This window comes from Aotus nancymaae, unplaced genomic scaffold (genome assembly GCF_030222135.1).
Source record: "Aotus nancymaae isolate 86718 unplaced genomic scaffold, 86718_ANA_hifiasm-v0.15.2.pri h1tg000032l_0, whole genome shotgun sequence".
Classification (NCBI taxonomy): Eukaryota; Metazoa; Chordata; class Mammalia; order Primates; family Aotidae; genus Aotus; species Aotus nancymaae.
The window spans coordinates 25,508,920-25,534,755 of NW_026988445.1; the positions used below are offsets into that span (position 1 = coordinate 25,508,920).

The window sequence follows — 25,836 nt, forward strand, 5'->3', positions numbered from 1 at the left end:
GAACAACTTTATGACTTAAACAGAGCATTTCTCTCTCTCTCTCTCTCTCTCTCACATACACATCATGTAGGCATGATAAAAAATCAGGATTACAAATAAAGTATAGATTTCAAACTGCATTTAAGATGTAGTTAAGGCAAAATTATGTTAAGGGGATGTATGTGTCTGATAAAGGGAAATTCATTAATTCATAAACACTTGCCATAAATTATATGTACAATTATTTTATGGACATGTATACAGCTGATCCAGTCTAAATGATCATCAATGACCTGAATTAAATAATATGTAATGTGGAATTAAGGATGTGAAAAATTGTACAAATATGCTAACTTCTTGTTAAATATGTTTTGACTACAATAAAATTTATATAAATGTTAAAAGCACAGTTCAAACTGAATTATAATTTTTCAGGAGGTTTGCTTGCATGGCATATTAAAACATCCCTGAAGAAACATATTTCTTAAAACCACAAAGAAAAAAGTTCTTGCAATGGGAAAATGATTGATTTACCTGGATCTTCTATAGTTAAGTTCTTTATCAACCACTGAACAATGTCTGAACCTAGAAAGAGAAAACAAAAACCACAAATAGATGTGAACATTTTGTTTATACATATTAACTTTAACAATTCTCCACCTTTGGTGTTCATATTAAAAGGAACTTTTCTGTTACAATGACAAGTTAAGGATCTACCCTAGATGGAGTGCTGAAAACACAGAGTGTGAATACTTAGCTGTCTTTCAATAAACCAATATGTAAACTAGCAAATTAATAAATATAAAATATTTAAATATAAATAAAATTTACTGTACTAGTAGAAAGTGATTTGTTTACTAAATAAGTATTTATTAAGCATCTACTATATTTCAGGTACAAATCTTAGTATGGCATAACCGGTACTTTATAGGATGGTTCCTGTCTCACTTCTGGTTGTAGCCACCTCATTCTTGTATCGCCTTCAAGTCAAACCAAATTCGTTTTTGGTTTTTGAGCCCTCCGATGTATTTCAAGCCTCTATGTCTCCATAACAGTATTCTCCCTGACTGAAATGTCTTCCCACAATTTTTTTTTTAGACAGAGTCTTGCACTGTTGCCCAGACTGGAGGGCAGTGGCACAATCTCAGCTCACTGCAACCTCTGCCTCCAGAGTTCAAGTGATTCTCCTGCCTCAGCCTCCAGAGTAGCTGGGATTACAGGCACCTGCCACTGTGCCCGGCTCATTTTTTTGTATTTTTAGTAGAGATGGGGGTTCGCTATTGCCTGACCTTGAGATCCACCCACCTCAGCTTCCCAAAGTGTTGGGATTACAGGCATGAGCCACCGCGCCTGGCCTGTCTTCCCACTATTTTTAAGACACTCAAGATTCACTGACATGACAGAACTTTCCTTGCCTTTTCCTCTTGTCCACTGAGTTTCCAACACTGTCCATGAAACCTTGCTGGAATCCACATAGTCTTCTATTGTAGTGTTAATCACACCATGCCCCAGCTGTTTACTGATGAATGCCCCAAAGTAAGTACCTTGAAGCAGGGTGTCATATTCATCTTTGATTATTTGGAGCATAGTAAGTGCTTAACAATGTGTGACCAATACAAAATATGAGTCACTATGTTTTACTTCATACAGAAGAGATGAGAGTCTGCAGAAAACATGTTTGAGCTAGATTCTGAAGAGTATACTTTTGTCTGTGAATAAGGGAGTAATTTAGTGGCTGAAGGGGTCTATGTAAAAATTAAAAGAAGGAAAAACAATAATAGAAATCATTTACTACACACTGTCTATATGTAAGTGCTGGGAATAATACAAAGTTGAAAGTAACAAAAGAGTGCACAGTGTATTCAGCAGGTCTTGAATTCTAGGCTAAAGAATTAATTTTTTTTCCATAAGGAAAGCAGAGAAACAGACATGCAATATTTTTGAGCGGAAGAATGACATTACCAAAGTAAGTTTAAGGAATATGACTGGTAATATATGTGAAATGCCTTCAGTAGTCAAAAAGAAGGTAAAGCAGTCAACATGTCTGCTAGTTGCAATCCAAGACTGAAAGGAAAAGGTCTTAGTTCAGTGTACAAATGAACATCTTAAAAATTACAGACTTGTTAGACTTTACGACTAAGTAGGTTTAAGGGTTACAAGAGGAGAGATTAAAAAACAAGTCAAGGTTTCTAGCCTAGAAGCATGGATGAATAGAATGGTGAAAATAAGAGCAGAAATATGCGATTTAGCAACTGCTTTGCTGGAGACATTCACTTGTATTTAAAATTGGTTTTCTGCTAAATTCTTTTCTACATAAAATTGGAAAAATATATATGTGAATTATTTGCATACATAGTAAACTGCTTCATAGCTGCCTGAATTGAATGAAACTTCAATGTGAACCAAGATTCTATTTCAACCTCTCCTGGAAGCTGATTAGAGTTGCCATCTACCCACCCAGAGATTTTGTAAATTAATTACATTAATATTGGAAAAATAATTCTATCTGCTTGAATTAAATCAGTTCAAAATCAATTTAAGAATAAATCTGATTACTAAACTTGAAAATAAAGTCCCAAAATTTATGAGAACATTCATACTCAATGTCACTTTCAATATGCATGCATTTAAAAAATAGCTCCAAGTATTGACTTGAACTTGCGTTCTTATATAGCTGTTCCTTTTACAGCTGCCATTGATTTAAACGCATTTGGGAAGGCAGATTCATCCAGATCTTAAGGGAAGTTATACTAAAACAGCTCTGAAGGTCTAAAGGAAAGGAGATCATTCTCCAGAAGTCAGCTGACAGTGTCCCAGCGTTGTGTTCATCCTTATAGGCTAAGTTGTCTTGAAGCATAATCTTCCCTTTGAAAAAGAAAAGGAGAACTCAGCTTTTCACATATATATGTAGTGATCCTTGACCAATGTTGAATCTCAGATACACAAATCTTCCGCACAATCCCCAGGCACCCTGCTCATTTTTCAGAGTTGAGCATCTATTTGAGGAACATATGTGAGCAGCCACTGGAAATTTTGCATTCTTTTGAAGACAGCCAAACATTCATTCCAGGACTATACATTTTTTTTTAATTGTGAAAAATGACTTTAAAAATGCTCTTAGAGACTAAGTTTTTTAAAAAATATTCTGTTCTGTTTTGCTTTCTTTCCTTTTTTCTTGTTTTTTTTTTTTTTTTTCCTGAGCAGAAAGGAATATAAAGAAGCCTAATTTAAAAGTATGTTTAATTCAGAGAATAGAAAACTTTCTTTCTTAGCCTACTTATGAGTATTTCTGCCACAAGTGAATTCTCCATTCAGCTCTGAAGGAGTCAATTTAATTGGACTTGAGCAACTGTTAGTGTCACCTGGCAGCCGCTATAGTAGTTTTTTATTGTGTGATCACCCCAACATATTTATGGTTTTAGTCTGAAACATTATGGATTTTAAAATTTAAATTCATACCCAAACTCACCATGTTAACCTATGCTGCATCTATAAGAGTAAGACCTCAACTCCTTGAAGAGATAGATAGAGAGAGAAGGAGGGGAAAAATCCAGTATCTTGTTTATTTAGTGAAACGTGTTTTTGCAGAGTCATCTTGAGAAGCATGGCTCAAATTTAACATGGGGCATCACAGCCAGAAGTGTAGTAGGAATGCCACCTTTACAGCAATTTCCCAGCTTTATATTAAATAAATAAATAAATAAATGGCTGGGTCTGCTAAATTTTTTTTTTTTACATATAATGTATATGTAGAATATGATAGTGTTATATTTGTCTTGATTTTGGAGCCCTCAAGGTAACTTGTGGAGTTTTTTGAAATTCCACTTTGACTACAGCCTATGGAACACTTAGCCCTGGTCAGTGACCGTCCTCTGATTTTGAATTCTTACAGGCATTTATCACTTTTAGAGTTACAGAGCTTTGTGCTCCCTCTACTTAGCAGAAGCTGCAGAGGTTTCATTATCATCTAGTCCTAGCAGCATATTACTTAAAATGAAAACAAGCAAAAACAAGCAAGCAGAATTCTTCCTCGTCACACTGCTCATAGTTTTCTACCTGCGATACTGTTTCTTCCTTCCATGACTTTGCTAATGCTATTCCATCTTCATCTCTTTTTCCTGTGGTGAATCTCAACTGAGTCTATAAAATTCAATTCAAACATTACCTACTCCAGAAAGCCTGTTCTGCCCACTCCGCCCTATCTTACTAGGTAAAGTGTTTCTTATTTATGTTCTATCAATATCTTTATCATTCTTTTTACTTATCAATGGTCTTATCATCCTGTCTTTATTTTTCTGTCTTCTGGCACTAGAAGTTCCTTGAAGGCCAGGAGTATGCATTATTCATCTCTGGATCCCAAACACCCAGACCAGTGCCTGACAGGTAAAAGATGATCAGTAAATGTCAAAAGAATGGATGAATAAATAGCAAGACTCCCTCCCCTTATTCTATCTTGAGAAAGTTTAAAAAGAATGGTATCCCTCATGCAAAGAATATTCTACTGGCACGTAATTTCAACATCAGTATTATTAAACATGATGTTAAATTGATCTTAAACTTCAACAAAATGTTCTCACCCATGCCATGGACCTGAATGGCAAACGAACTTCCTCACGTTGACCCTGCGGAGTAGAAAGGACTGAACCAGGCCCTGTTCTAAGCCTGTCTGACTTCCATTACAGTCCACGCCCCCGCCCCCACAGATTAGCCCCCATCTTCAGCTACAGGTGTCGCCCACAGCTATTCACAAACTGAATCTGAATTAGGGGTTTGCAATAATATTAAGCTTTCATGAAAAAAAGATAGCAAAATATTTGTAAATATAAGATATGAGGACTTTGTAAGCAAGCAAAATTCAGCTAAAGACATTAGTGAAAACTTTAGCTTTTAATCACCATAGAAGGTGCACAAATTAATCCTGAGGCAAAGACGCTGATCTTTGCAGTGTTTCTCTTTCAGGGAAATGGACAGGCTCTTTGCACTGCCCAAATACCTTTGCTGAAGGCTCAGAACCATACAGACACAGTGCTGACAATACAAATATTGTTTATTTAGTGAACATCATAAATCATCCTCCATGTTTTGATGTTATAACTCTTCTTCTCCTTCTTTTTTTGACAGGGTCTCACTTCACCTCACCCAGGTTCAAATTCCTGGGCTCAAGCAATGCCCCAACCTCCGAGAAGCTGGGATTACAGGTGCAAGCCACCATGCCTGGCATTTTTTTTTTTTTTTTAAATTTTTTAGAGCGATAGGGTCTCACTATATTGCCCAGACTCATCTTGAAATCCTGGCCTCAAATGATCCTCCTGCTTCAGCCTCCCAAAGCACTGGGATTACATGGTGTGAGCAGCCATGCTCAGCTAACTATTCTTAAAACCTCTCATTAAATAGAAGACTTTCTATATACTAAAATTCATTTTTCCAACATTATTCTTGGTTCCTTGAAGTAGGCACAATAAATGTTAATCATCATCAAATAGCATGTGATAAACAGCTATTGCATTTCTGTAGAAGTTTGGCTGAGGATCTGCAGTTTTAGGAACAAGAAAGAAAGACTGTCGAGTGAAGCAAACTAACTGATCTGTCAGTCCCTTGAGAGAAGAAATGACATCATACTCACGTTTCCATTATTCTCTTCAAAGTGTCTCAACACAGATCATCATTAAATGTTTACTGAAGGTATGACTCACTGTTTATAGACATATACTCTATACAGAAAGGAGTCAAAATGCTGAAAAAGTCAGCTCTAACGGTGACTCCATCTATTATGTTATGACACTCCAGTGAATCTCTCATTATCTATTTTATTTATTATACATTTTTATTTTTTGAGATGGAGTCTCACTCTGTGACCCAGACTGGAATGCAGTGGCATGATCTCGGCTCACTGCAACCTCCACCTCCCAGGTTCAAGCGATTCTCTTGCTTCAGACTCCTGAGTAGCTGGGACTACAGGCACATGCCACCATGCCCAGCTATTTTTGTTGTATTTTTAGTAGAGATGGGGTTTCACTGTGTTAGCCAGGATGGTCTTGGTTTCCTGACCTCGTGATCTGTCTGCCTCGACCTCCCAAAGTGCTGGGATTGCAGGCATGAGCCACTGTGCCTGGCCTCATTATCATAATCACAGTTTGAAACGGGATCAAACTTATGATAAAAAGCTCTTCTAATATTCCATAGCTAATAACACCCATGAAATCTCAAAGGTCATTGGAAACAAAATAATCAAAACAGATATGTTTCCTTTCAGTAAATCTGAGATACATTTAAAGCATTTGCCTGCAAGACTTTAAAAATGTTGTTTAGCAGTCATTTAAATGCATTTGCAGATGTCATGGCAAAAAGCTAATTATCTAGCTGATTACATTTTCTTTCGATGTTGTGCTCTTCAGAGTTCTACGCCCTTGCTCTAAGTGCAGAGTCACAGAAAATGTTGGGTTTTGTTGATATAACCTGAATCTGCAAATCAACGGGATGGAAATCTGATATTCATTGCAATTACTACTAGTGTGTTCCAGGGATAGGACAAGTAAAACTATATTTCCCTACCTTCTGGCAAGGTACAATGAAAACAAATTAGAGTTCTGGGGTAGAGCTCCTTGGCGCTTCCTTGAGCAGATATTTCATCAAGATCATGGGAATTTAGCTAGATTTTAATCTTTGTTGTGTAAATTCCAGAAGTCACAAAAATATCTCTTTAGACACAAAGCAGGCATTTTTGTCTCTTTGAAGCCTAAGAAGCTTTAAACATAGGCAGCAGAAACAGCGAAGCAGCTAAGATGACAATGAGGGGATAAAAGGGAATGGAGGCGACCCTCTGGGTTGTTTCCGGCCCTCTACTGGAGCTCAGGAGGAGTCCTCATCAACTGAAGAAGCTCTTCCCAAACAGCCTGCTGAGGAACATCACTTCCACCTCTGATGGTGACACTAATGTGGGAAATGCGGAGTTAAGAGAGGGAAGCAAAATAGGGTTCCTTGATGTGCAGCCTTTATTTTGATAAAGAAGGTTGAAAAAAAATCAAGGGACAACTAAGTCTGCAGTGTTAGGGTGATCTTAGGATGGGGATATTGGATCCCTATTAAAAGACCATTTTATATTTTTATGTTTTAGTTCTATGGTTCTTTAGACTCAAAGAAAATAAAATAAGTAATAAATACATGTGTAAAATGTTCACATATAAGTATGAATTTTGGGTCCAATTCATAGTTACTATATTGGAACACATTAGAAGAAATTATTTATCAATCGATTAATCAATTCCATATGCTAGCTGGTAGGCATAAAGAAAAGCCTAGTTGATCATTCTTGCCCTCAACACATACATTTTTTTTTTCCAGCTACACACAGTCCATCTCTAACTATCTAACTGCCTCTATGAAGGGCATATGAGATAAAGAAGATGTTTATTGATTAACAAATAAAAAAACTTCCTCTAGTAGAGACTACGCAGCTGCCATAGGAAACGTAACACCTACCGGGTTTTTGTTGCATGATATGCTATCTTCACACGTAAGTTTCCATTAAAGTATCTACCATGTCTCAGAAACGAAATAACAAAACGTTTCATTTATTGCATAAATGCAATAAGTGAAATGTCCAGAACCGAAACAAGAACAGGTCACCCCAAATGCATATTTAAATATACCTCTCCCTGAATGAAAAGTCTTCAATGGCCTTTTCACTGGCACCTGAATAGCTTTCAAGAGCTTGACTCCTTTTGCTCTCTCAGCTTCCCAACCGTTTCCTCTTCTGAACTGCCTAACGTAAAAGCATCAACTTGACATCCTTTAGCTGTAGCATGATGCTTCATATGTTGATGCCTTTAAACGTATTCTTTTTTTCTGGTTGGAATAAATTTCTCCATTTCAGACACAGCCCAAGTGTTACTTTCTTTCTCCTGGAAGTCATCTCAGTTATTGCCTTCCTCACCCTCCATCCCACACTAAATTAAAGGTCCCTCCCCTAGGATCACATAGCATTATGTCTATCCTTCCATCACATCTCTTAACACACTGAGTCCATATTATCTACTGATGCACCACCAAACTGTTAACCACTTGGGCACAAGTGCTGTATTATTCTTTTATTCATGGTTTAAAGGTTCTGAGCACAGAACCTGGCGGAGACTCAAGGACTAGTCAGGATTTTAATTGTATCTTTCAAAGACCCAACATAAAATATAGGATTCTTTAACTCACTGAGATCTTTTTGTATTTTAAATTAGTAATGGTATTGTTTAGGTGTCATTACTACCTAAATAAGCTTTACACTTTCAAAGTTATAAAATTAAAAAAAATTTTCTTTTGAGACGGAGTCTCACTCTTTGTCACCCAGGCTGGAGTGCAGTGGCACAATTTCGGCTCACTGCAACCTCTGCCTCCTGGGTTCAAGAAATTCTCCTGCCTCAGCCTCCCAAGCAGCTGGAATTACAGGCACTTGCCACCACACCCAGCTAATTTTTGTATTTTTAGTAGAGACTAATTGGCCAGGCTGGTCTCGAACTCCTGACCTCAAGATTCTCCCCTCTTAGCCTCCCAAAGTGCTGGTATTATAGGCATGAGCCACGGCACTTGGCAAGAATCTTTAATTACACGAGAACACCTTGTAAAATAATCAGAAAATGTTTAACATGAAGTGTTCAATACCATTAAAAATAAATTTTGAATAGTATCTGTCATGATATTCATTTATACAATCACACACGCTTGCCATCACCACAAGGATCTGTCATGATATTCATTTATACAGTCACACACATTTGTCCTTAACCCCTGGCAACCATTAATCCCTATTTCAAGAGAGTTATGTAAATGAAGTCACACAGTCTGCAAACTTTTGGGATTGGCTTTTTCCCCCCCCACTGAACATACTTCACTGGAGATTTATCTAGGTTGCTGCACATATCAATAATTCATTCCTACTTATTAGCAAATGTTATTCTGGGGTATTGATACACCATAGTGTGTCTAATTGTTCACCTGTTGAAGGCCATTTGGCTTGTCAGTTGTGTTAACAGGTTTTTGTGTGAATATAAGTTTATATTTATCTGGGATAAATGCCTAGGAGTTCCATCGCTAGGTCCTGCGGTAGGTGCATATTTATTTTACAGAGAGACAGCCAGGCTGGGCTTGGTGGCTTATACCTGTAATCCTAGCACTTTGGAAGACCAAATTAGGCAGATTTGCCGAGCTCAGGAGGTCGAGACCAGCCTAGCCAACATGGCAAAACCCCATCCTTACTAAAAAAAATAAAATTAGCTACGTGTGGTGGCCCACGCCTGTAGTCAGCTACTCAGGAGGCTGAAGCATGAGAATTGCTTGAACCCAGGAGGTGGAGGTTGCAGTGAGTCGAGATTGCACCACTGCACTCCAGCCTGGATGACAGAGTGAGACTCTGTCTCAAAAAATAAAGTGAAATTTAAAAAGAAGAAAGAAAGAAAGAAAAAGAAGAAAGAGAAAGAAAGAAAGAAAAAGAAAGAAAGAGAAAGAAAGAAAGAAAAAGAAAGAACAACAGACAAAGGAAGGAAGATAGGAATGAAGGAAGGAAAAAAGGGAGAAAAAAGAGAGGAAAGAAGGAAAGAAGAAAGAGAGAGAAAGAGAGAAAGAGAGAGAGGGAGGGAGGGAGGGAGGGAGGAAGGAAGGAAGGCAGGAAGGAAGGAAGGAAGGAAGGAAGGAAGGAAGGAAGGAAGGAAGGAAGGAAGGAAGGAAGGAAGGAAGGGCCAAACTATTTTCCAGAGGGCCTGAGCCATTTTACCTTCCTACCAGCGATGTAGAAGTGATTCAGTTTCTTCCCATCCTTGCTAACATAGTGTTACTGTTTTTCAGTTTAACCATTCTGAGAGTATGTGTCGATTTCATTTGTGTCTCCCTGGTGGCTAATGGTATTGAACATGTTTTCACACGCTTTTTTGGTGTAGGTACATCCTTTTCTGTGAAACATCTCTTCATGTCTTTTGATCATTTTCTAATTGATTTGTGTGTGCGTGTGATTGCTTTTTCAGCGTTCTTTTTGTATTCTACATACTAGTCCTTTCTCGGATATGTGGTTTACAGATATTTTCTTTTACTCTGTAGCTTGCTGTTTCACCCTCTTAACAGGGTCTTTTTCAGAAAAAAAAAAAAGTTTTAAATTTTGATGAGGTCCAATTTTTCAACTTTTTATAGATTATGGTGTCAAATCTAAGAACTCTTTGCCTAGACTAAGATACCCAATTTCTCCTACTGTTTTTCCTGAATTTTTTTTAGTTTTAGTGTTCCATTTTGCATTAGTGTTTGTGAGTTGAGATCGCATCACTGCACTCCAGCCTGGGAGGCAAAGTGAAACTCCAGTTTTTGTCCATGAATGTTGAACTTTCTTTTTGCCTATGAATGTCCAATAGCTGTAACACCATTTCTGGACAAAGTAATATTTCCTCAGTTGAATCGCTTTTCCATCTCTGTAAAAAATCCTTTGTGTCTATTTGCATGGATCTATTTCTAGGTTATTTATTCCGTTTTATTGATCTACGTGTCTATCCTTCTACCAATACCACACAGTTCTGTTTACTGGAGTTATGTAATGTCTTGGATATATAATATAAACATATAATAAATTCCTTCTACGTTATTTTTCTTTCAAAATTGTTTTACCTGTTCTATTTCATTTGCTTTCTTTATAAATCTTAGAATTATCCTGTCTATATATACAAAAAAATCTTGCAGAGATTTTGAAAGGAATTTCATTAAACTTGTGTATCAATTTGGAGAAAACTGCCTTTACACAAGGTCATTCTTCATATATTTGAAGTATGCCTCTCCATTTATTCACATCTTCTTTTATTTCTTTTTGCAGTTGTCAGCATTCAAGTCCTGAACGAACTTCATTAGATTAACATCTATGTAATTTTTGAACAATTTAAAATGGTATTGTGTTTTTGATTTCAGCATCCGCATATTCATTGTTAGTATATAAAAATGTAATTTACTTTTGCCTGTTTGTTGTATATCCTGTAATCTTTCTGGATTTGATTTTTAGTTTTAGAAGGTTTTTTTATTGATATTTTGGGATTTAACAGGTAAATATCATATCATCTGCAAAGAGGAGAAGTTTTCAATTTCTTCCTTTCTGATCTGTATATCTCTTATTTTTTTTTCTTGCCTTATTGCCCTGACTAGAAATTTCAACATTTTGTTAAATAAATCTTCACCTTATTCTCAATTTCAGAGGAAAACACTCAGTTTTTTGCAACTACATATAAAGTAAGCTTATTAATATTAATATTATTTAAGACTGTGTCTCCCTCTATTGCCCAGGTTGGAGTACAATGGCGCCATCATGGCTCACTGTGTTTTTATTATTATTATTATTATTATTATTATTATTATCATTTGTAGAGACAGTGTCTTGTTATGTTGCCCAGGCTGGTCTCAATCTCCTGGGCTCAAGTAACTTGCCTGCTTCAGGCTCCCAAAGTGCTAAGATTACAGGTGTGAGCCACTGCACCCAGCTCTAAATATTTTTGAATCCATTATTTTGAATCCATTGTTTTGAATCCATTGTTTTGAATGTTTTTGAATCCATTGTTTTGTAGCTCTTTTTTGGTGTTGATAAAGTTATATTCACACAACTTATTACAGCCTTCTGGTGTAATCACTTTACCAATGTGAGTGAAGTATGGAACCCTAGGTCCCTTCCTGTTCCTTTACTCTTCCCAATTTTTAATATTTTTTAGCTAATTCCTCTATGTACATTTAGAATCACATCAGATATTGTTACATTTTTTTCTTCAACAATCAAAAATAATTCAGAAGGTTGAGTGCAGTGGCTCACACCTGTAATCCTAGCACTTTGGGAGGCCGAGGTGGGCAGATCATTTGAGATCAGGAGTTCAAGACCAGCCTAACCAACATGGGGAAATCCCATGTCTAATAAAATATAGAAATTAGCTGGGAAGGAGACACATGCCTGTAGTCCCAGCTACTTGGGAGGCTGAGGCAGGAGAATCACTTGAATCCAGGAGACAGAGAGACAGAGGTTGCGGTGAGCCAAGATCGTGCCACTGCACTCCAGCCTGGGCAACAGAGCAAGACTGTCTCAGAAAAAAAAAATCAGAAAATCAAGAGAAGATAAGTTGATTGTATTTCTTACATGTTCGCTTCCCATGTTTTGTTCTATTCTGATATTCCAAGGTTCCCTTTCTTATTGTTTCCCTTTTGTTTAGAAAATTCCTTTCAGTCATTCTGTTAGAGTTAGTCAGCTGGTGACAAATTCTGTTAGTTTTCCTTCACCTGAGAATGTTTTAATTTTCCTGTTATGCCTCAAGAAGATGTTTGCTAGGCAGAGGATGATGGACTGACAATTCTTTTCAGCAGGAAAGGAAAAATGTTGTGCCACTTTCCTCTGGTATTCATGGTTTCTGATGAGAAGTCTGCTGTTGTAGGAATCATTTTTCTCTTCTAGTTAAGCTGTCATTTTCCCCGATCGCTTTCAAGATGTTTGTTTTGTTGCTGTCTGCAGTTTTCAAATGTTTATTAAGTGGCTTGGTAGGGGTTTCACTGGGTTTATTTACCCTGTTTGGGCTTCTCTCAACTTCTTCAACTGAAGGTTTATGTCTTTGCTATGATTGTGATGTTTTTAAGTCATTATTTCTTCAAGTACTTTTTTATTTTTAAAGTTCAGCTTTTTATTGAACACCTTATAAAAGAGGTTTAGTTAAAAAGACCAAAGCCCATGTCATCATCAGACTCCTCAGATTCTTCTTTCTTTGCTTCCACTTTCTTATCCTCAGCTGGAGCAGCAGCAGTGGAGCGGGTAGGACCTCCTGCTGGAGCAGGTCCACCAGCCCCTACGTTGCATATGAGGCTCCCAGCGTTGATGCTGGCTGAGGTCTTTGCAAACAAGCATTTTCCTCTTGAACCAAAAAGGTTCAACATTTACACTGGCTGCTTCAATGACGGCATTGATCTTATCCTCTGTGACGGTCACCTCACTATCGTGCAGAATGAAGGCTGAGTAGATGCAGACAAGCTCAGAGACGGAGGCCATGGCATGGGCGAGCATGGGGCTCGTGTTGCTGGACGTGGTGCTAGTCACCAGATGAAGTGAGGGCCTCGCCCCAATGTGGCCTTAGCTTCCTCGGAAGGACCAAGCACCCTGGCGGCAGCTGAGGAAAGATTCTTCAAGTGCTTTTTTAGTCCCCATCATCTTTCTCCTATCCTGTCATAACCCCAATGACACCAATGTTAGATCTTTTGTTATAAACCCATAAAAGATTTCCATCCCAGAGGCCATGTTTCTTTTTGTCAGTCTGCTTACTCTCTGCTGTTCAGATTAGGTAATTTCTGTTGTTCTACCTTCTATTTCACTGCCTAGTGGTTTCTTCCGTCACGTCAGTTTTGTCATCAAGCCATCCACTGAGTTTTGCTTTTTGTTATTGTCTTTTTCAGTCCTAAAGTTTCCAGTTTTTTTATATCTTCTATTTATTTGCTGAGGATCTCTATTTATTTTCTGAGGCCTTCCAATTTTTAGTATGCTTAAAGCATATTGTTATTATCACTAAATAATTTTTATCATAGACAGGGGTGTCCAGTTTTTCTGGCTTCCCTGGCCACGCTGGATGAAGAATTACCTTGGGCCATACATAAAATACACTAACACTAATGATAGCTGACGAGATTTTTAAAAATCACAAAACAAACTCATAACGTCTTAAGAAAGTTTACGAATTTCTTTTGGGACATATTCAAAGATGTCCTGGGCCACAAGCTGGACAAGTTTGTCATGGATACTTCAAAGTCTTTGTAAGCTAATCTATTATCTCTGTTATCTCAATCTTGACAACGATTGATATATATATTTTTCCATTTAGTTTGAGATCTTCCTGGTTCTTGGTATGATGAGTATTTTGTTGTTGTTAAAACAGGGTTTCGCTCTGTCACCCAGGCTGGAGTGCAGTGGTGCAATCTTGGCTCGCTGCAACCTCTACCTCCCAGACTCAAGTGATTCTCGTGTCTCAGCCTGCCAGGTAGCTAAGACTACTAATGTGTGCCACCACGCTCAACTAATTTCTGTATTTGCAGTAGAGATAGGGTTTCACCATGTTGGCCAGGCTGGTCTCAAACTCTAGGCCTCAAGCAATCCACCCACCTTGGCCTCCCAAAGTGCTGAGACTATAGGCGTGAGCCACTGCGCCTGGCCTGATGAGTATTTTTTAAAATTGAAACCTGGACATCTTTGTATTTTGTTACGCGATTCTGGATTTAATTTAAACCTCTGTTGTAGTTGGCTTTTGATGACACCACTCCTCTGGAAGAGGGAAATGCTGTTTCATGGCCACCAGGTGAGGGTAGAAATTTGACACTGTAGTGGGGGTGGCCTGGTCACCACTGTTTGATGGTAGAAGTCTTGATACTCCCCTAGGCTTCTTCTGACACCACCCCACTGTGGAGAAGTGGGGTGTTATTACTATCAGGTTGGTGTAGGATATCCAGTCACCTCACCTGATCTTCACTGAAATGTGGATGGGGGAAAGAAGATGTCGTTCCTGACAAGAAGCAGAACAGTGGTGACTAGGGATGGGGTGGGGTGATGGAAAACGAAGAACAATGGGTTTCAAAAAAGGCCCAAGGAAACTTTTGGGGGGAATGAAAATTTCTACTATTTTGATTATGGTTATGGTTTTAGGGATATATTCATTGTGTCAAAATGCATCAAGATTTTATACTTTACAGCTATCCAGGTTATTGTATAGTAATTATCCCTTAATAGATATAAAACTCAAAACATCTGATAACAAAGAAAGAAGAAAATATTTTAAGTCTCCTTACTTATGTCTTCAATGTGAATTAGGTTATAAGACGGAAACACTTTCTTTTTTTCAGCATTGAATGGCCCACAACTGAATTCTTCAATATGTTAGCCACTAGCCACATGTAGCTATTGAGTTCCTCATTTTTTTTCTTTTTTCTTTGTTTTCTTTTTTATACAAAGTCTCCCTCTGTCACCCAGGCTGGAGTTTAGTGGCGTGATCTCAGCTCACTGCAAACTTCTGCCTCCTGGGTTCAAGTGAGTCTCATGCCTCAGCCTTGAGAGTAGCTGGGATTACAGGCATGTGCCACCACACCCAGCTACTTTTTTTATTTTTTATTTTTTTAGTAGAATTGGGGTTTTATCATGTTGGCCAGGCTGGTCTCGAACTCTTGACCTCAGGTGATTCACCTGCCTCAGTTTTCCAAAGTGCTGGGATTACAGGCATGAACCACCACACCTGGTTAGTTCCTCATTTTCCTAGCTACACTTGAAGTGCTCAATACCCACATGTGGCTAGTGACTGCCTTACCGGACACTGCAAATATAGAACTCTTATGTCATTAAGAAATTCTTGGACAGCATTGGTTCAGATATTACAATATTATGGGAATAATTCTCTTTGTGTGTGTGTGTGTATGTGTGTGTGTGTGTGTGTGTGTGTGTGCGCGTGCGCGCTTTCATAGGCTAAGTTTTATTTTTTTCCAAAATGAAATTATGAATTTGGAAGTGAATAGTACAGGACCTAACACAATATAGTTATACAACTATAAAAATGTTAGCATCTCCTGTATAGAGTTGGGAAGATCTTTTAGTTGAAATAAGAGTAAGAAGTCAATCCACAGAATTCAAAAAGGTGCCCCAAAGCAAAAACAAAAGACTGAGATTTGAATTAACTGTACAGTATAAAAAAGGAAACACTTTTAAAAGTAAAATAGTAAGGATAAATAGTAAAATAGTAAGGCTTTCTAATGAAAACACAAAACCTAGAAGCCATGAAACAAATGGCTGACAAACATGAATTCACATAAATTTAAAAATTTCTATACAGATAAAAGGAAAAGGCATTATAAACAATTAAAAAAAAAATGACTGGTACACCCAGAGAACAAAACAACATCATTCAGTGCTAGAAAGAAATGAACTACCAAGCCGTAAGGAGGCACGGCGGAACCTTAAATGCGTATTACTAAGTGAAAGAAGCCAATCTGAAAAGGCTGTGTCCTGTATGACTCCAATAATGTGACACTGTGGAAAAGGCAAAAGTATGGAGACAGTAGAAAGATCACTGGTTGCCAGGGGAGGAAGAGATGAACAGGTAGAGCATAGAGGATTGTTAGGGCAAGGAAACAATTCTGTGTGATATTCCAGTGGTGGATTCTTTTTCTTTTTTTGAGACGGAATTTCACTCTTGTTGCCCAGGCTGGAGTGTAATGGTACCATCTTGGTTCACCACAACCTCCGCCTCCCAAGTTCAAGCAATTCTTCTGCCTCAGCCATCCGAGTAGCTGGGATTACAGGCATGTGTCACCAAGCCCAGCTAATTCTTTGTATTTTTAGTAGAGACAGGGTTTCTCCACATTAGTCAGGCTGGTCTCAAACTCCAGACCTCAGGTGATCGGCCCGCCTCAGCCTCCCAAAGTGCTAGAATTATAGGCGTGAGCCACCATGCCTGGCGTCTGACGGCAGATTCTTGTCATTACAACCTATAGAATGTACAACACCTAGAATAAACCCTACTGTATACTATGGACCCCGTGTGATAATGATGCGTCGATGTAGGTTCACTGAACTATAACAAATTTACCGCTCTGCTTGGGGGTGTTGGTAATCAGAGAGACCAGGATATGTGAGAGAAAGAGGTATACAGGAAATCTCTTGACCTTTCTTTCATTTTCCTCTGAACCTAAAACTGCTCTGAAAAGCATAGTCTTAAAAAAACGGTAACACACTATGAAGACATGTTTGCAATCAATTGAAAATGGAAAGTATATTCTTCTACCTTGTCTTCTCTGCACTCATCATTTTGCTGTTACATTTTATATTTACTGACATTAGTTTTTATGTATATTTGTTTAATTGCCCAATTAGACACAATTCATGAAAGCAGTGATTTTATTTGTCTTGCTTATGGCTGTATCTTCAGTGCCTAAAGAATGAATGGATGACTACAAAGAAAATACTTGGAGAAATTGATGAAGAGACAAGCAAACGAACAGCAAAGCAGGCAGAAATATACACAGGATGTTCATGTAAAAGTTAAATACAATGATTCATATTAGATGATGAATAATCTCATTCAGACTTCAATAAATTCTAATTAAAACATATGAATACAAGTTTTCACACAACACATTGATAACATGAAAACAACAAGTTTTATAACACATCACTTTCAAGAAGAGATGGGGAACAAGAGCTTTCACACACTTGTTAGTTTCTTTGTAGGATCATTTTATAATTTATAGTTATCACTTACATTATCATAACTCCACACATGCACTATTTTAAAAACTTCCCCTATTGATATACTCATAAAGAAATGTGCACAAAGATATATACTCACTCACATACACAAAGATGCTTATTTTATCATTGCTTATAATAACAACAAAAAAAGTACCAATACAATGGCTATTATGATATTCTGGTGGTGTGAGCAGTTCCCTAAGTGCCAACCTTACTATTAGAAGAGAACTTGGATGGGAAGGACAACTGAATTCCATAAAGGGTTTTATCTTAACTAAGGATTCTGAGTTTGCATCAAAACCTAATTACTACAAAAAGGATCTTGACCCATTTCTAAACCCTCATGAAAAAGTTCTCTCACTCCTCTACCTGCCTCCAGCAAAGTACTACCGGGATCCACTGATTATTTACTTTTTGAGAAGGAGTCTTGCTCTGTCACCAGGCTGGAGTGCAATGGCACAATCTCGGCTCACTGCAACTTCCGCCTCCTGGGTTCAAGTGATTTTCCTGCCTCAGCCTCCCAAGTAGCTGAAATTACAGGCATGTGCCACCACGCCCAGCTAATTTTGCATTTTTAGTAGAGACAGGATTTCACCTGCCAGGTCAGGTCAGGCTGGTCTTGAACTCCTGACCTCAGGTGATCCACCCACCTTGGCCTCCCAAAGTGCTAGGACTACAGATGTGAGCTACCGCACCCAGCCACTCACCTGATTAATGAACCAGATTCATTTAGAACTCTGCTGGACACTGTGAGAAAATAACATAACAGAAGCATAATTTCTACCCAGAAGGATTTCACCACCTACTAAGGCAGGCTGTGTAAAGAGGAGAAAGTTAAATTATTCTGACTACTGCCTTTAATCCAACACTAGGGCTAGAAATCCTGAAGAATTTACATAATGCTTAGACCTCCATTATAAACTTACAGTTGCCATCCCCAGCCTTTCTTACTGGTGCTTAGTAATTCATTTTCCAATTTGTTCACTCTTTTCATTCATTCCACAATAATGACTACATATTGTATAATAATGGGGATACTGGCACTGTGGAGAGACATGGTAAAAAGAATAGAGAGGTCACTCTTAAGAAACCTATTTGAACAGTATCTGAAGCAAGGAAACAGATAAATAGATTATATAGGGGTGGAGGGAAAGCTTCTCCTTTGTCCTCTGAAGATTCATTTTGAAAATCACTGACAAGAGGTAAATTAATAGGAGAAAAAGCATACAAAATTAAAGTGTACATGGGAGCCTTCAGAATGAAGATCCATGCCGGGTGTAGTGGCTCACGCCTGTAATCCCAACACTTTGGGAGACCGAGGCAGGCCTATCACCTGAGGTCAGGAGTTCGAGACCAGCCTGGCCAATATGGTGAAACCCCATCTCTAATAAAGATACAAAAATTAGCCAGGCATGGTGGTGCATGCCTGTAGTCCCAGCTACTTGGGGGGCTGAGACAGGAGAATCGGTTGAACCCAGGAGGTGGAGGTTACAGTAAGCCAAGATTGTGCCACAGTACTCCAGCCTGGGTGACAGAGCAAGACTCTGTCTCAAAAACAAAACAAAACAACAAAAAAAAATGAAGACCTAAAGATACAGGGGAAATTGTCCATTTTTATGCTTAGATTCAACCAAGTATGGACTGAACAAAAAGGGTATGATCTAATGCTAGTAGACTGAGAGGGAAGCCCAGCAAGGCCTGTCCCTCTAGATGCTTCTTGGCCTCTCTGAGCAGCATTCCTTCCTTCTGGGTATGGGGCAGGGCTCTCTCTGGACTGGGGGCCTTAAGACCTACAGTGCAACAAGGTAGGTCAGAGAATTTCTTTATGAGTAGTTTTATGGCTGGCTTTGAGGAGAAGGGGTTCTGATTTCCATGTCCTGCCTTGGGGCAGAGGAATTCTAGTCTCTGGGGAGAATGGAATAGAGACAGAAGGTCAGGAGAAGGTCAGAGAAAAACATCATTTGCTTCTGAGGCTGCTTCAGGGGATTGCATTCTTAGTCCCAACAATTCCAATGTTGTCAGCGCTAGGACAGACTTAAGAACAGCCCCCGACAGGCTCACATACATGAGATGCCCAACACAGACTGAGAGAGAAGGAAGGAGAGGAAACACTCAGGAACTCGAGTTTATGGCCAGCTTCCTCCCCTATTCGTTATGGTGACTGCTCCAATCTTTCACCACGGCCCAAATTTCTCAATCTCTCATACAAAGTTGCTCAAAACAAAAGCAATATACAGAAGTTTAATTTAATCAAAACGTGTAGCCCTATTTGACAGAGGGATAATTTATATATACAGATTTTGCACAGAGTATATGCACAGAATTTTAGTCTGAAACTTGTGGCCGGGCATAGTGGCTTACGCCTGTAATCCCAGCACTTTGGGAGGCTGAGGTGGGCGGATCACTTGAGGTCAGGAGTTCGAGACCAGTCTGGCCAACATGGTAAAACCCCATCTCTACTAAAAATACAAAAATATTAACCAAGCATGGTGGTGCATGCCTGTAGTCCCAGCTTGGGAGGCTGAGGCAGGAGAATCGCTGGAACCTGGGAGGCGGAGCTTGCAGCGAGCCAAGCTTGTGCCACTGCACTCCAGGCTGGGTGACTGAGTGAGACTCTGTCTCAAAAAATAAAAATAAATAAATACATACATAAAAAAAACTTGCAAAGTTCTGAATAATGCATGCACCACCTCAATTAAGATACAAAACGTTTCCATTGTGGTACTTAAACACCCTCCTGATCTGTTCGCACCAAGGTTGCCCCATGCCCTGACAGAAAAAACTAAAATTCTGATTTCTATCATTGTGTTTTAGTTTTGCCTTTACTAAATGAAATCTCACAGTACGCACCTGCTAGTGTCTGGCTTCTTTTGCTCAACATACTGCTTTTGACAGTTTATGGCTATTGTAAAAAAAATGCTATGAACAGTCTTGCACAGACCTTATTATAGACATATATTTTCATTTATTTTGGTAAATCCCTTCCATCTGCCTTTGGTAGACATAGAATACAGTATTTCTAAGCCTTAAAAGTTAGAAGGTTAGAATTAAAAAAAAAAAAACAGTGGCAAAACTGGATCAATAATTCTCAATCTGATTTTTAAGTGGCCTCAATGATGATCTTCCCTTGTCTCTCACTTCAATTAGAAAATGAAGGTTAGCAAATATTAACTACATCAATATACTGCCTCCATGCATATATGCATTTGTCTGTCTTTATAGGTCCTTTCTCTTGTTTTCTGTCAGACTTTGAGGAGAAGGTTTCTGTTTTCCTGTCCGAGGCACATCCCTCTTCACCTTATCTTCCACCTCTCCTCAGGAGCTTTACTGTACTTCACCCTCAAGTCTTTTTCCTGTTTAAAAAATGTCTATATCAAGCTCCCTAGACGAGAACATGGCACACACAATCTGGAGGACAAGAAACACAGAAATAATCCTACAAACAATTACATGAAGTGAAAAGTTCTGTAAAGGAAAACTAGAGGGAACAATGAAAGATTAAAACAACAGATCTGATTTAGTTTGGAAACTCAAGAGACCTCTCTGAACATTTGGATAGAAAACACTGAACTACAGATGAAAGCGAGTTATAGACAAGGAAAGTGCTACATGAGATACAACAGAATTAGAATCAAGTACAGTTGATGCTTGAACAACATGGGTTGAACTACATGGGTTCCCTTACATGTGGATTTTCTTCCACCTCTGCCACCAAAGACAGCAAGAGCAAACCCTCCTCTTCATCGCAAAAAAAAAAAAAAGAAAAGAAAGAAATGTGATTATGGGACCGTCATATGACAGACAGCTATAACCTAAGCAGCTGTAACCTTTGTTTCTCTGATTACAGATTAGCCTATTCTTTACTTACATTGTTTTGTAAAATGTAGTAAAGGATTTAAGGGTGTTAAAACACAAGCTCTGAATGAAGAGACCCCCCCCAAACAGGCTTTGTGTGAGCAACAGGACTGTTTATTCACCCAGGTGCAAATGGGCTGAGTCTGAAAAGAGTCAGTGGAGGGCTGTGGGATAGGAGTTGGTTTTATAGGTTTGGGGTGGGCAGTAGAAAGTCGGAGAAGTTACAGTTTAGGGTGGTTTTTTGCAAGCTGGGAGCGGTTCTTAGGGTCTGGAGTCAACGAGGTTGACCAAGGTCGGTTACAAAGTCCAATGGCCTTGTCAGTTGAGGCCGGAATGAGAAACAATAGAAGAATGTCTCGGGTTAGCTAGGTGCTGCAGGGGTTGGTCACTCTTCCATTTTTCATGATTTTCCAGCTACTTCATGTTTTCTAATTCCAGAGGGCCCTCCAGAGGTGTACATGCGGGTCATGGGGGTTGCCATAGTGTCAATGGCGCTGTCAGTCAGCCTAAAAGACTTTACAAAGGGCACCAAAGAAGACCCCTTGCCTCTTCACTGTTGCTCTTCATTATAGATTAACTTCCCTTTTACTTCTTTTACACAAAGATCGCATGACGGAACATTAAATATACTCTTTTAAAAAACTGGAAAAGGAAAATAAAACAAGCTGTAACTAATCAAATTGCTGTAACTCATAAACCAGCTTTGTATGGAAAATATTAAAATCCTGTTCAATTTCTTCATTTTCTGCCTGCATAAGCAAGACCTTAACTTTTCAGCTTGGGAGCACTGACCCCATTCCTTTGGAGTCTCTGTTAGCTGGACGACCATTCTCAGATTTGCACATGAATAAACATTTTAACTTGGATTCTGATTCTTTCATTTATTTCAGGTTGACAGGATGCAGGAAGAGAATCTGGCAGATCTCAGATAAAGAGCAAAAGGAAGACAGAAGGTCCTTTGGGTCTCTATGGTGAAGGCGTCTACAGTGGTCTGAATTATGAAACTGCCCCATAGTCTTGGAAGTTAGGGCTCCAATAGGAGGTGTCATTCGGATTTTCCCAGCCATTACTGAGTTGAAAACTGGTGGCATCAACTGGCACCCTGTGGATAAACACACGAGTGTAAACCCAGATATTGGAAGTGATCACTTCTCTCACTGTTATGCTTGAATGGGCATGTTAGAAGGCATACTGAGACCAGGCGTGGTGGCTCACACCTGTAATCCCAGCACTTTGGGAGGCCGAGGCGGGTGGATCAGGAGGTCAGGAGTTCAAGACCAGCCTGTCCAAGATGGTGAAACCCCCATCTCTACTAAAAATACAAAAAAGAATTAGCTGGGCATGGTGGCATGCGCCTATAATCCCAGCTACTTGGGAGGCTAAGGCAGAGAATCGCTTGAACCTGGGAGGCAGAGGTTGCAGTGAGCCAAGATTGTGCCACTGCACTCCAGCCTGGGCAACAGAGTGAGACTCCGTCTCAAAAAAAAAAAAAAAAAATGCATACTGCAAATTGTTGGAAGGAGAGTCAACAATGAGCGATAAGCTAGAAAGCAGAAGAAACAGGTCAGATGAAAGTTCAATAACACAGCATTAAGTTGAGATGGTATTTGGGGAAGTACCTAGAAAGACAAGTTAAAAGACATGGTAAAACTTTCTGGGCTTGTATATCTAAAGGAAATGGCTCTTAAGTGATGTCCCTGTTGGTGCCGTGAATGAACACCTGATAATAATACCAGTCCACGGTCTGGATGCTTAGGGTAGAGCCAAAGAATTAGAATTTCTCTATGGATTGACATTGCCAACGTAATACACATGGATTTAAACAGTTCAGGCAAAAGCATTTAGCAACATATGCTTTTATGTCACTAATGGAAATACACCAGGACAAAGTCCCAAATGGAGCAAGAACTCTGCTCTATGATGATCTCTCCCTGACACGTTAAACACTCACAAAGGAATAATTTCTGATTATCTGTGACACACCAAGAATGAAACTATATTTTTGGACACTTTATTTTGCCCTCCTCCCTAGAGGCCAAGAGAGAAATTAAATTAAAGCCTATAGATCAAAAGCACAACTTCTTGGCTAAAAAATGCAGCTGGCCGGGCGCGGTGGCTCAAGCCTGTAATCCCAGCACTTTGGGAGGCCGAGGCGGGTGGATCACGAGGTCAGGAGATCGAGACCATCCTGGTCAACATGGTGAAACCCCGTCTCTACTAATACAAAAAAAATTAGCTGGGCACGGTGGCGCGTGCCTGTAATCCCAGCTACTCAGGAGGCTGAGGCAGGAGAATTGCCTGAACCCAGGAGGCGGAGATTGCGGTGAGCCGAGATCGCGCCATTGCGCTCCAGCCTGGGTATCAAGAGCGAAACTCCGTCTCAAAAAAAAAAAAAAAAAAAAAAAAATGCAGCTACACATTAGTTAACATTCATAAGAGCAGCCCCCTTGCGGTTTTGTGACCTTCAGCCAATGAACCAATTTCCTGCTGATCCTATCAATGGGTCTCATTTGGGAATCTCAGCACCTACAATGACAACAGGGAGAATATGCAGATGTCTCTGGTGGAAGAGGTGATAAGCTCCATCAAAGGCTTGATCTCCTCATCAGAAAGGCTGTCACCATTTCTTTTCCCACATGGGTTTTCCCCTCTGTCAATGTGGTCCTGTGTCTGGTAAATCTGCATAATGAGACGGTTTTCATAAATCATGTGCAGTCGACACACAGATTTTTTTGGACCTCTAACCAAGACTATATGTGCTTTATTTTAACTACACTGAATATATAACTCTAATGAAATAAAAGGAAAGTTTTTCTCAAGCAGACAAAAGCCTTTAAAAGACGGCTGTAGGAGTATGCTTCCCCAGAGAGCTAATCTGTCTGGGTTAGGATAAGAAATAAAATGATTTCGTTTTTTAAATTTTTAAAAAGTTCTTGTGGTTGCAATGTCCCACAAAATGCACTGTTGACTGCCTCGAGTGGACAGTGTCTATTCTTCCAGGATGGGTTTGGGGATTGACAGGCAGAAGGACACACGGGCTCCTTCCTCTCTGGCAGCAGGGGAGGAAACAGCCTCATGGAATGGAGACAGCAAAGTAAAGTAGCCTCAGAAATGAGGCCACGGATGCTGGCCACGCTCGCAGGAGGAGGTGGAAGAGATCCAGAAAGTTCCTGTGGCCCTCTGAGTGTTAGAAATGAAAACCAAGTAAAAAGTAAGATTTAAGTTGTCTGCTGGGGACTCTCCACAGTATGGATTGAGGGACCTTTAGACGATGGTGTCAAAGGCATTCGAATAAGAGTGACTCCATCTTGATTAGTGGCTAGGAAAAAATGAGTCTGGGACTTGCTGGGCTGCGTTCTCACCAAGTTACTATTCCTAGCCTTTAGGTGCTTTCTGTGAAGCAAACAGACCGATAGCATTTACTAATCAGGAGGATCCTGATATCCCCATATCCTAAGAACAGAAGCATTCCTAATTTTGCTTTAAAGATAATATCAAAAATGAAAAATAAATAAAAGATAGTAGCAATTCTTGCAAAATATAGTCATTATGAAAATTAACCCTGTATCACAAACCCATATAGCAGAACACATCTCCCCATGATCTTTTTTTTAAAAGATATATAAACTAGTATTGTACCCAAGATGGATGTGTTACTCCCCTTACTTTCGGGAACACCCTGCTCTGTCTATGGAGTAGCTGTTCTTTCACCACGGAGTAGCTGTTCTTTTTTAATAAAGCTGTTCTTTCTTAATAAACTTGCTTTCACTTTGCGTGGTGGTATTGCCCTGAATTCTTTCTTGTGTGATATGCAAGAAGCCTCTCTTGGGGTCGGGGTCTGGATTGGGACCCCTGTCTGGTAGCATCAGTAGCCAGTTATAGACAACACTGGTAACGGGGTGGTGGGAGGAAGAAGACCTTACATCGACTATACCCAGAGAACAGACCATGAGCTGGATCAGTGCAAGAATATTGAAGACTGAATGCAACTAGGGCAGAGGGCAACTGTCAAAGACACACTAGGACATGCCATCTCAGTGAAGGTCAATGAGACTAGAGAACCAAATGAGGACTAGAAGCCAGGGAAAGGTCCAAGGTCCCTCATGCAAACACATGAGGGCACACAACCTACCTCCCTTACACCAGAGTGCTGTGCAAGGAAAGGAAGGCAGAGGGAAAGCAATCTGGGAAGAAACGTTCCCCAGATGACAGTAAGTCACCAGACAGTGGCAGAATAACCAGGAAGTGTTCAGTTATACAAGACAGACAAGAGCCACATTCCCAAAATCTCTCATTATCCCCCTTCCTGACCCTTCATCAGTCATCAATACAATAGGGCTCATGAGGATGTTCAGGTCTATACAGAGAAGGGGACCAAAAATATGTCACCCCAAAATATACTTCTTTGGCATATTTCAAGATGGCTGTTCCAAAAGGCTGCAGGCAGGAATAGCCTTGCAAAGCTGCCTTTTGTGCGGGAGATTTGCATCTGTAGAGAAAATCTACATTGGTGAAATAAACACCCAGATTCTCTTTGAGTCCCCCTTAACCAGCTCTAGGAAAGATTAGCTCACAGTAAAAGAAGACTAGAAGTCTGGGACTTTTAAAGGTCTAGGAGAGAAACTTTTACTACTGGCTGCCATCTGTTCTTTCTGATGGTTGGGCTACTACCCCTGAGGTTTCATCTGTGTAACAAGATAGTCTTTGCTTGCGATGTATTCCTCTCTCACTCTTTCCATAACCTG

At 39.5% G+C, this 25,836-nt stretch overlaps 1 protein-coding gene and 1 pseudogene across 8 annotated transcripts in view; both read right to left on the bottom strand.

Annotated features, from left to right (window-relative positions):
• Positions 1 to 25,836, bottom strand: part of RGS7 (regulator of G protein signaling 7) — a 556,614-nt gene that overhangs the window by 188,721 nt on the left and 342,057 nt on the right. For all 8 annotated transcript variants that reach the window (XM_064383646.1, XM_021666925.2, XM_021666924.2 and 5 more), the window contains one exon: positions 514 to 564. In XM_064383646.1, coding sequence (XP_064239716.1) covers positions 514 to 564 — 51 coding nt within the window. The remainder of the gene's footprint in view (positions 1 to 513; positions 565 to 25,836) is intronic.
• On the bottom strand, positions 12,145 to 14,171 carry LOC105722147 (large ribosomal subunit protein P1-like; annotated as a pseudogene).